Source organism: Thamnophis sirtalis, unplaced genomic scaffold (genome assembly GCF_051295495.1).
Source record: "Thamnophis sirtalis isolate CommonGarterSnake01/CBP01778 unplaced genomic scaffold, rThaSir2_p1.2 scaffold_8, whole genome shotgun sequence".
NCBI classification, from domain to species: Eukaryota; Metazoa; Chordata; class Lepidosauria; order Squamata; family Natricidae; genus Thamnophis; species Thamnophis sirtalis.
The window spans coordinates 6,149,508-6,161,584 of record NW_028261388.1 but is presented as its reverse complement, the minus strand read 5'-3'; the positions used below and the strand labels follow the sequence as shown (position 1 = coordinate 6,161,584).

The 12,077-nt window shown below is 47.0% G+C and overlaps 1 protein-coding gene across 1 annotated transcript in view; it reads right to left on the bottom strand.

The window, feature by feature from the left end:
- Positions 1–12,077, bottom strand: part of LOC148044279 (uncharacterized) — a gene marked incomplete at its 3' end in the record, with an annotated part of 81,205 nt that overhangs the window by 2,244 nt on the left and 66,884 nt on the right. The window contains exon 3 of the mRNA XM_087722029.1: positions 1–95. This exon is cut by the window's left edge and continues 184 nt beyond it. Coding sequence (XP_087578155.1) covers positions 1–95 — 95 coding nt within the window. The remainder of the gene's footprint in view (positions 96–12,077) is intronic.

Below are 12,077 nucleotides of genomic sequence, written 5' to 3'. Positions count from 1 at the left end.
GATAGATAGATGATAGATAGATAGATAGATAGATAGATAGATAGATAGATAGATAGATAGATAGATAGATAGATAGATAGATAGATAGATAGATGATAGATAGATGGATAGATGGATAAGGGCAGGTAGTAGTTCAGGCCTTTTGTTGTTGTTGTTTTATGACTCAAACTCTCAAATGTCCGGGACTATGCCTGGCTGAATTGTGAGGGAGGAAAGGCCAATTTTCAAAAGAAACATTTTGCTGAAAAGCCAGACGCTGTAATTACCCAGTGAAATTTGCCAAGAAAACATAACTCTGCAGTAGATTCCACCTTTGCATCCAGCCGATTCCCTCGGGCAGTTCAAAGTCGTGTTTTTTCCCAGCTTGACAACTTTAAGAGATGTCAACTTCAACCCCCATGCAGGGGTACATGCTGGCTGGGGAATTCTGGGAGTTGAAGTCCACAAAATGCAGCTTTAAAGGACATGCTGAAAGCTGTAGGCATGGAAGCCAGCTGGGTGACTTTGGGCCAATCACCAGGAGATGGTGAGTTCTAGTCCCGCCTTAGGCATGAAAGCGAGCTTGGTGACTTTGGGCCAATCACGAGGAGATTGTGAGTTCTAGTCCCGCCTTAGGCATGAAAGCCAGCTGGGTAACTTTGTGCTAATCACCAGGAGATGGTGAATTCTAGTCCCACCTTAGGCATGAAAGTGAGCTGGGTGACTTTGGGCCAAACACCAGGAGATGGTGAGTTCTAGTCCCGCCTTAGGCATGAAAGTGAGCTGGGTGACTTGGGGCCAATCACCAGGAGATGGTGAATTCTAGTCCCGCCTTAGGCATGAAAGTGAGCTGGGTGACTTTGGGCCAAACACCAGGAGATGGTGAGTTCTAGTCCCGCCTTAGGCATGAAAGTGAGCTGGGTGACTTGGGGCCAAACACCAGGAGATGGTGAATTCTAGTCCCACCTTAGGCATGAAAGTGAGCTGGGTGACTTTGGGCCAAACACCAGGAGATGGTGAGTTCTAGTCCCGCCTTAGGCATGAAAGTGAGCTGGGTGACTTGGGGCCAATCACCAGGAGATTGTGAGTTCTAGTCCCGCCTTAGGCATTAAAGACAGCTGGGTGACTTTGTGCCAATCACCAGGAGATGGTGAGTTCTAGTCCCACCTCTTATTGTCGGTGACTCCAAAAAGCTGTTTCCTGACAGAATACTTATTATTGGACCAGGCTGTCAAATAAATCAACTTCACACCATCCAGTTATTCTTATTTTCCAAGAAATATCAGCTTCTTCAAATGTTCACCAGCTATAGCTACTCCTCGACTTACGACCACAACTGAGGCCAACATTCCCATGGCCGAGTGAGTTCTGCCCCACTTTACAACCTTTCTTGCCACGGTTGTTAAGTGAATCACCACCGTTGTTCGATTAGTGACACAGTTGTGAACTGGATCTGGCTTCCCCATTGATTTTGACCGTCTGAGGGGATCACATGACCCTGGAACACTGCAACCGACATAAGTACCGTATTTTTCAGAGTATAAGACGCACCTTCCCCCCCCAAAAGAGCGTAGAAATGTTGGTGCATCTTATACACCGAATACAGCCATTTTTGGGCCTCCTGAAGCCCCACACCTGCATCCCATTTTTGCGAAAAATGGGCTGTTTTTTGTAAAAACTGAGTCTTTTTTTGCCTTCCCTCAGCCCCCAACAGCCCTCTGCAGGCGTCAGCAGGTTTGGGGCAAGGCAAAAATGCCCTATTTTTGTGAAAAAAAGGAAAGGGCCGTTTTTCACAAAAAACTGAGGCTTTTTTGCCTTCCCTCTGCCCCCAGCAGCCCCCTACAGGCTTCAGCAGGGCTGGGGCAAGGCAAAAGTACCCCTGTTTTTGCAGAAAATGGGCGAAAAAAGGGCCATTTTTCACAAAAAATGAGGGGTTTTTTTGCCTTCCCTCAGCTCTCTGCAGGCTTCAGCAGGGCTGGGGCAAGGCATAAATGCACCTGTTTTTGTGAAAAACGGGTGAAAAAAAGGCCATTTTTCACAAAAACGGAGGCTTTTCCCCTTGCCCCAGCCCTACAGAGTGCTACTGGGGACTGAGGGAAGACAAAAACATTCTTTTCTTACTTGCCTCTTCGAAATCTTGGTGCGTCTTATACACCGGTGCGTCTCATAGTCCAAAAAATATGATACATGCCAGTTGCTAAGCAGCTGAATTTCAATCACGTGACCATGGGGCTGCTGCAAACGGTGGTGAGCATGAAAAACAGTCATAAGTCACTTTTTCCAGTGCTGCAGCAACTTCAAAGAGCAATCGAACAAACGGTTATAAGTTGAGGAGTGTTGGTAGCAGCCCAGAACTACTAAGTCGTAGGAGAAAGCACGGTGGTTTAACCAGGCCTCCCACCTGTCCAGGTTCTCTGCCTGGTTACTGGGTGGGTGTGGTCATGGTCGTGGTACGACAAAACCGTGCTTGACTAAAGCGCGCCCAATTAAACCGCGTCGCTGATGTCATCAACAGGACGACAACAGCGAGCGCGGAGAAAGAAGGGCGCTTTAAATAGCGCTTTGAAAGCAAGCCGATTCAACTTAAGGTAAGGGTTAGGTTTAGGGTTAGCTTTAGGGTTAGGTTTTGGGTTAGGTTAAGGGTTAGGATTAGGTTTAGGGTTAGGTTAAGGGTTAGGGTTAGGTTTAGGGTTAGGTTTAGGGTTAGGTTAAGGGTTAGGATTAGGTTTAGGGTTAGGTTAAGGGTTAGGTTAAGGGTTAGGTTTAGGGTTAGGTTTAGGGTTAGGTTTAGGGGGGTTAGGTTTAGGTTTAGGGGTTAATTTTAGGTTTAGCATTTACAGCGTGCTTCTGTCTCCGCGCTGTTGTCGCCCTGTGATGACGTCAGCTACGCGGTTTCGTCGAGCACGCTTTAGTCGAACGCAGTTTTGTGGTGGAACCGGTCATGGTGGGCGTGGCATAGTCGGTTTCCTGCACCATGGTGATGGTGGCGTGGAATTTTCACTTTCCCCAGGCTCCATAGGCTTTTTTCTCAAACCTCCGGGAGGCCGAAAACTGCCTCTCCTGGGCTCCGGAGGCCTTCCGGAGCAGGGGTGGGTTCCAGGCGCCATTACTACCAGTTTGATAGTAAAAAGTGTACACATGTGCTCTTTTTGCTGGCGCACACACCAAACGTGTACTATGTGCATGTGTGCATTTTCATTTAAAACAATCTGCGCAGGCACACAACATTAAAAAAGGAATCAAAATTACATTTTTAAAATGAAGAGTGTTCTGCGCATGTGCAGAACAGAAAAATCAAGATGGTGCAGCCGATCATAGGACGGTCACGTGTCCGCTGGAGTTGCTACCTATTCGGCCGAATAGGACCGAATAGGTAGGAACCCACCTCTGTTCCGGAGGCCAGAAATGGGCCCGTTTCTGGCCTTCTGAAACTTCCAGGAGGCCTGTTCCCTCCCTCCCCGAGCTTCCGCACGGGCCCTGATCTTACCTTGCATCCAAAACAGGGCCAGTGATGGGTTCCGGACGGTACGCCCCAGTCCGGTATGATGCTTCGGAGGGCCCACCTGACCGCCTGCGTTCCTTACCTCTATTTGACCCAACTGGGCCATTTGCACATGCGACAAAGTGTACAGCGCCTGCACGGTGCTCTGCTGAGTAGCTGGAGCATCGTGGGCGGTGGGTGCGCAAGTGCATGCAGCATGCATGCAGCATGCATGCACATGGTGGACGCCCAGCCACATCACAGCGTACCGGATGCGACGGGATCTGGAACTCACCACTGACTAGGCCGCGTGGAGACTCCTGGGAGGAGAGGCGCAAGCCAGGGGTGAGATTTGGAGGTTCTCTGAACCAGCCATAGCATTAGCGATGGGTTCTCTTGAACTAGGGCGAACCGGTAGCAGCTCACCCCTTCTCCTGTCTGAATTACGCAGACGAATGAATCACTTAATATAACCAAAGGAGACAAATCTTATCTGCAAACAGATATAAAACCTACATTTCCAACCATCAAAGCAAATGTCCTGGAAGTAATTTACGTTCCCACCCTAAGTCAGCCGGAGTGTCAACACAGAGTTAGGAGTAAATTCCTTTTGCGGCGGGAGTTACTAAATCCTCTAATATACATGTCATTAAAATAAAGTATGGAAGGAAATATGTGACTCTGCCCAAAATTGGGGTCAATTAGGGACTCATTATGGAGGAGCGGTGAAATTGATTTGTAAGTGTAACTCTTAAGGCCGTCTGGTCTTCTCTCTGTATAGCTAATAATAAAATCTGAATTCTGACAAGAAAAGTCATTAACGGAGCTTCCCAGGCAGGAGTTATTCATTACTTGGAAACTTATTATCTGGAATTTATTCCCTTCTGCTAGTGAGATTCATCATGTCCAAGAGATTAATGATTTTGAATACAAAGGAGCCGAGCTTGTTGTCGGTGCTTAGTTTCCCCGCATTCCTAGTGGATTAGCGGACATGGCCTGAAAGCTTGCCAACTAATTGTAGAAGTCTAACCTGGAGGAAAAACTCACTTGTGTCCTTGAAAATGGGGCAGAAGGCATTGTCGTCTGTGGATTCAGCGTTGTGGCTCATAGGGTTGGGAGCAGGGGTGAAATCCAGCAGGTTCTGACAGGTTTCGGCGAACCGGTAATGGAAATTCTGAGTACTTCAGAGAACCGGTAGCAGAAATTTTGAGTAGTTCGGAGAACTGGCAAATGCCACCTCTGGCTGGCCCCAGAATGGGGTGGTGTTCTGCCCCCCTCGTCCCACATCAACACACTCCGAGCCAAAGATAAGTTACGGCATTTAATTAACAGACAGACAGGTCCTTGGCAGCAAATCGGCACAGACAAGCTTGGGCAGCAATCCAGCAGAGATAAGCCATGGCAGCAATCCAGCCTGCCAAGCTCACAATAATGTTCTCTGACATTAGTTCCTGTGTTGATTTCTGCAAAAGGGGCGTGTGCACAAGCAGTCCTTTTATAGTCTGGAGAGGAGCCTAATGACCACCAGCTGAGTGCAATTACCTCCTGTAACTGCGCAACTGTTCCTGACGCCTATTAGCCCTTCGGTGCCGGGTATCCAGGAACAACTCACTGCTGGCATCTGGATCACTCTTCCTTGTCTCCTCCCCACTGGTCCGAGGCTCAGGCGCCTCTTGGTGGCCAACCAGCCTCTGTGCGCCCTGCTCTGAGTCGGAACCCTGTCCAGGGTCCTCCACATCCTCCAGAGCCGACTCATAGGGCCCCTCGCTGTCTGAGTCTGGTGGCAGCTCCAACAGCTCCTGCTGGGCCACAACAGGTGGGAATGGAGATTTTGCAGTATCCTTCCCCTGCCATGCCCACCAAGCCACACCCACCAAGCCACGCCCATAGAATCAGTAGTAAAAAAAATGAATTTCACCACTGGTTGGGAGGCCTTGTGCACGGATCTCAGAAGCTCTCCCAACTTGTCGCCGACTTGTCCCAAAGTTGCTTTTTCAAAAAAAAAAAAACAACCCTAGACTTTCTTTGTTTTTCCTTGAAGACATTTCACTTCTCATCCAAGAAGCTTCTTCAGTTTTCACTGAGTGATGGAGGACGGAAGGATTTATATTCCTTGCAGTCCTCTGGTTGTTAGTACTCCCTCTGGGAGTCACTGAGGCCACTTGGAGGTTTATCTGCATTCTCAGAGTCACCTGAATAGTGCAAATAGCAATAGCAATAGCAGTAGACTTATATACCGCTTCATAGGGCTTTCAGCCCTCTCTAAGCGGTTTACAGAGAGTCAGCATATTGCCCCCAACAATCTGGGTCCTCATTTTACCCACCTCGGAAGGATGGAAGGCTGAGTCAACCCTGAGCCGGTGAGATTTGAACCGCTGAACTGCTGATCTAGCAGTAGCCTGCAGTGCTGCATTTAACCACTGCGCCACCTTGGGTATGGGGGCCTTCTTGGAACTGTTGAAAGGACTGTGTTGCCTCCTGTCCTGTTTACACCTAGACACAGAGTAGCCACAGGGATTGTATCTAATTATTTTAACCGGCCTATGGAAGGGAATACAGATGGGCCTCGACTTACGATCACAATACGAGGCCAAAATTTCTGTTGCTAAGCCAAAAAGCTGTTAAGTGGATTTACCCCTATTTTACGATTGTCCTTGCCCCAGTTGTTAAGTGAATCACTGCAGCGCACTTAAGTTAGTAACAGAGTTGTTAAGTGAAGCTGCCTTTTCATTGACTTTGCTGATCGGAAGGTCACAAAAAGGTGATCCCATGACCCCCGGAACATTGCCACTGTCATAAACATGAGCCAAATCTCTGAATTTGGATCACATGACCATGGAGATGCTGCCCATAATTGTGTGAAAAATAGTCCTAAGTCTCTTTTTTTCAGTGCCGTGGTAACTTTGAACCGTCAGTAAAGAAATTCCTCCATGCTTTGGAAGCCGCATGGCTTTTTCTGTGGCTGCCAAAGCACAGAGGAAGAATGCCGAGTTTTCCGGCAGTTGCTGCTCTGGGAATATGCTCTATGGTTGGACGCTCTGGGAGTACGCTCTGCCGGCAGCCAGCCCACAACCATAGAGTATACTTCCAGAGCGGCAACTGCTGGAAGACTCGGCATCCTACCTCCATGCTTTGGAAGCCACAGAAAAAGCCATGCACGGCGGCTGCGGCAATGAAGATGTCCTGGCTCTTCAGGGAGAATTAGGCAAGGGCATCGTGAGCCTGGGAGGTGCGCGAGCGTGGACCGGAAAAGCCACTCGTGCAACCCCCCTCTCCAGCCATGCAGAGCCAAATCCGCTGACCTAGGGGCATTCCGAAGACACCAAGCCGCGGGAGCCAGAGGGCAGCGAACAGGCACTCACGCGGCTTAGCGATACTGCTGGGTCAGTGAATGGCGCTGTGCCTCGCTGGAAAGGGGGGTTGCCGGGTGGCTGCTCATGAGCGTGGTCCTCACATGGCTGCTGTGTAGTGCTGCTGTGACAGCGCAACACAGCCATTCGACCCGGAGGCTGTGCCCGGCTCTTCGGGAGCACGCTTGTAAGAGAGCAGCCGCTTGGCAACCCCAAAACAATAATCTCTCCTCTGATAATAAGGCCCAAGCCATATTTTGGGGGGTCAAAAGAAAATAAGACCCTGTCTTATTTTCGGGAAAACACGGTATCTATCTATCTCTGAATGATAATATGAAGAATGTTATTTTTTGCTTGGCAAGAAAAAGATGTCCTCTGGTAATAATCCACTTCTTTTATTCATCTACCACGGACCAGTTTGTCCAGGCTGTCACCAAAGGGCACCGGCTCATTTTTGTAAGATATAAGTGATACATTAGTAAGGCAATCGCCACAAGGAGGAATTGAACCAAACTCAAAGGATGTTGGGGTGAGTTTATTTTGTACACAGGGAAAAAGAATGCAAACTTTCTCCCTTCTCTCCTCCTCTTATTTTGCTTTTTTTTTTTTAAAAAAAAGAAAATATAATGTTGGGTTCTTGACAAGAGTACCCTTCTGCCTTTATTTATTTATGCTTTGGATGAATGGATGTGTTGGCCTCTGACCCAACATTCTGACAGCTCACTCAACGGGCGGCTGTCCAACTGCCAAGCTACCTCCGCCCCTGAATCTGACACAAAAGAGCATAATTTAGCAGGTCTGAGTTATTGTCGGGCCAAATAAGACAAGTAGACCTTTCCCAGGGCTGCTCTTCATCTTTACCTTACGCTTCCCAAAGGGCTGGTTGTCACTGTGGCTCATCGTCATGTTTCGTGGCATGTGAAATTATTGATTTCATGCTTACCACCATATGGAGGTTCTGTGATTTGGGCCACTCTCCAAATAATGTTGAATACTTGATCATGTTCTCCCAGTTTAAGTATTCGACAATAAGCTTCTTAAAAAGGTAATGGTTCCCTTCGCACAACATGTGCTAGTCGTTCCCGACTCTAGGGGGTGGTGCTCATCTCTGTTTCCAAGCCGAAGAGCCAGCGTTGTCTGAAGACGTCTCCATGGTCATGTGGCTGGCATGACTCAACGCCGAAGGCGCACAGAACACTGTTACCTTCCCACCAAAGGTGGTTCCTATTTTTCTACTTGCATTTGTTATGTGCTTTTGAACTGCTAGGTTGGCAGAAGCTGGGACAAGTCACGGGAGCTCACTCCATTACGCAGTGTGGGATTCGAACTGCTGAACTGCCGATCTTTCTGATTGGCAAGTTCGGTGTCTTAGCCGCTGAGCCACCACATCCCTCAATAAGCTTCTTATTCAGGTACTAATACCACTCTATAAAGCCTTAGTAAGGCCACACCTAGAATACTGCATCCAGTTTTGTTCACCACACTATAACAAAGATGTTGAGACTCTAGAACAAGTGCAGAGAAGAGCAACCAAGAAGATTAGGGGACTTGGAGGCTAAAGCATACGATGAATGGTTGCAGGAATTGGGTATGTCTAGTTTAATGAAAAGAAGGACTAAGGGAGACATGATAGCAGTCTTCCGATATTTGAGGGGGTGCTGCCAGAAAGAAGAGGGAGTCAAAGTATTCTCCAAAGCACCCGAAGGCCAGAGAAGGAGTAATGGATGGAAACTGATCAAGGAGAAAGATTCAACCTGGAAATAAGGAGGAATTTTCTGACAGTGAGAACAATCAACCCATGGAACAGAAGTTGCCTTCGGAAGTTGCAGGAACTTCATCCCTAGAGGCTTTCAAGAAGAGACTGGACTGCCATCTTCCAGAAATGGTGTAGGGTCTCCTGCTTGAGCTGGGGGTTGAATTAGATGACCTACAAGTTCCCTTCCATCTCTGTTATTCTGGAAAGCTTCTACAACAGGATGTGATTCAAAAGAAGGAAGACTAAGGGTGGAGTAGAGATTGGGGGTCTTTGAATTGTCAAGGTCTATCATGCAACCCCCCCCAACAAATGCAGGTAGTTAGAATCCCATTTGCGCCCAATATTTATGTTGCTAAGCGAGACGGTTGTTAAGTGAGTTGTCCCATTTTACAAACTTTCTTGCCACAGTTGTAAAGGGAATCACTGCCGGTGTTCAGTTAGTAACACGGTTATTAAGCGAATCTGGCTTCTCCATTGACTTGCCTTGTCAGACGTTCGCAAAAGGTGAACCCACAACCCTGGGATCCTGCAACTGTCATAAATGTGAGTCAGTCATCAAGCGTATACCTTCTTTAGGCTTTGCACTTTTGAGCTTCCTGTTCCTGTGCAAGAGCATGTATTCTATTGTCAGATTGGTCACGTAGGGGTCATAGCTGGCTCTATAGGCAAACGAGGGAATGCAAATTCTAGGTCCCTGTCTAAGCTAAGTTTGGTTGAAGTTTGGACGGCTCTGAGTGTGATGCCATGAGGTTTTGTGTTCTGAAAGGGTGTTGGGTAATTCCTATTGTCGCTTAATAGCTTTCATCCTAGCTTTTGGGTGAGGGTATTTGTTTATGAATAGATCTATCTAGATATTTGTCTTCTTCCAATAAGCTCTTTATCTCTTAAGTGCTGAACATCTGCTGTGGGCTATTAAGGAAAGTGGAGGTTGCTTTCTGCCTCTAAAAAAACACGTTTCTCCATTTCTCATTTGGGGAAATATAATCTTCTGCTTTTTTAATACTCTTCAGAAATATTTCATTCTTCTAGGAGGGTGGGCTTCCCACACTGCTCAGAGTAAGGATCCAATTTAAAGCCCTCCCTGGCAGATAAGTGTCTAGCCTTCTGCTTCACTTCTACCATCCTTCTTGGTAATTGCTTCCCTTGTCAACCTACTCTTATTATTGTGAAGAACTTTCTCCTAACATTCAATCAGAAACTGCCTTCCTGTAACTTAGATCCATTATTCTGTGTCCGGCATTCAGGGATGAGAAGGAGCAGGCCTTGACCTTTGCCTAGTGACATGATCTGTCTCTGCCATGACCACATCTTCTCCCCACTGCTATTACACTGCAGAGTTTGTGCCATCAATCTCTCAACACCCTTCCCCTTTATCTTCCCCCGGGTTTAATCGTCAAAGGAACTATCTGGCTCATCGCCGTCTCTTGAGGTACATGAAACTATTTAGCTCCTACGGTAGTGGCATGATTTTAAAATGAGTGGTTGGTTGAAGATATGGACAAGGACATCTTCTCAGCAGGGCATCTATTGATGTTTGCTGACTGCAATCATATTTGTCCATTTGACCAAATAATCAACCAACCAACCAACCAACCAACCAACCAACCAACCATAGATGTAGTTGGAAACTGGTCAAGGAGAGAGTCAACCTAGAAATAAGGAGAAATTTTCGGACAGTGAGAACAAGCAACTAATGGAACAGAAGTTGCTTTCAGAAGTTGTGGGGGCTTCATCACTGGAGGCTTTCAAGAAGAGACTGGATAGCCATCTGTCAGAAATGGTGTAGGTTCTCCTACGTGAGCAAGAGATTGGACTAGATGACCTACAAGGTCTCTTCCAACCGTCTCCTCCTCCTCTTCTTCCTCTTCCTGTTCCCCTCCTCCTATTTGGCGCAGTGGTTAAAAGGTGGCGCAGTGGTTAAAATGCAGCACTGCAGGCTACTGCTAGATCAGCAGGTCAGCGGTTCAAATCTCACCGGCTCAGGGTTGACTCAGCCTTCCATCCTTCCGAGGTGGGTAAAATGAGGACCCAGATTGTTGGGGGCAATATGCTGACTCTCTGTAAACCGCTTAGAGAGGCCTGAAAGGCCTATGAAGCGGTATATAAGTCTACTGCTATTGCTATTGCTATTGCTATTGCTATTTCTTCTTCTTCTTCTTCTTCTTCTTCTTCTTCTTCTTCTTCTTCTTCTTCTTCTTCTTCTTCTTCTTCTTCTTCTTCTCCTCCTCCTCCTCCTCCTCCTCCTCCTCCTCCTCCTCTTCTTCCTCTTCCTGTTCCCCTCCTCCTATTTCTTCTTCTTCTTCTTCTTCTTCTTCTTCTTCTTCTTCTTCTTCTTCTTCTTCTTCTTCTTCTCCTCCTCCTCCTCCTCCTCCTCCTCCTCCTCCTCCTCCTCCTCCTCCTCCTCCTCCTTCTGCTCCTCCTTTTTCTGCTTCTTCTAGTTGCTCCAACCATCTTTAGCATATGGCAGAACTACATGCTCCTCTAGTAGACAAAGAAGGGGCTGAACACAACCCCCAGCAAAACACAGCATCTTCAGACTGACTGGTGTTGACAAAGAGTCTTCTTTGCAAGAAGAAGATAATTTTTTGGAGCTCAGGGTTAAACTGTGGGGTCCTTGGTGCTGTCTGAATTTGGCCTGCCACAGGTTATATTATTCTACTATGCATTTTCTATTGTGGGGAAAATGGGAAGGGGGGGTTGTATGGAGATAGAGGGTATGTAGCCATAACAAAATTCTTTCTAGAAAGCCAAGGTCATCCTTTGTCTTTGCACCTCTGCACCTGACCGGAACTGGATGGGTGGAACTGCCAGCATGGCAGTGGAAGATTTGATCATGTGATGGACTTGTGGGTGGGGGGCAAGAAGTTTCAACTGGGTGGGGAAGACCGGGAAGCTTTCAGATTCGGGTTTTCCCAGAAGTGCCAACATGGCTCTCTTAATAAATTGGAACTTTGAGCAATACTTTGCCTCGGACTCTGATTTACTTTTGGATGCTATTTGAAGCCCAGACATTAACCCAAATCTCCATTTTCCTGCAGATGTTTCATTAGCCAATTAAATAACATCATCAGTGCTACAACCAAGCTCAGAGAGCACCAAGGATCCCACAGTCTATTTTATCCTGTTCTGCGTATCCCAGTTTTTGCTGAAAATTATTCCTTGCAACAGCTGTCTCCCTAGGGGGAAATGTGAACCCCCAAATTATGGATGGTTGAGAGGGATTTCAGTAGAAATGTCAATCCCCAGAAAGGATCTCTCTAGGTGGTCCTTCTCCTGTCCTTTTTTCTGCAATAAATAAATAAATAAAAATCTGGGCTTCAGCCCTGCATAATATTGATTATTTGCTTGTGTAAATTGCTCTCTGAGTATATTGAAGGTTTAAAAAAATGGTTGCAGAGCATAACAGAAATCCAAAGTGGAAATTCAATAATCAGGAATAAAAAAAACCCCATACATACTAATTGGAGGAAACATCATTGAACAAAAACAAAACCTGGCCCGCCTTAAAGTA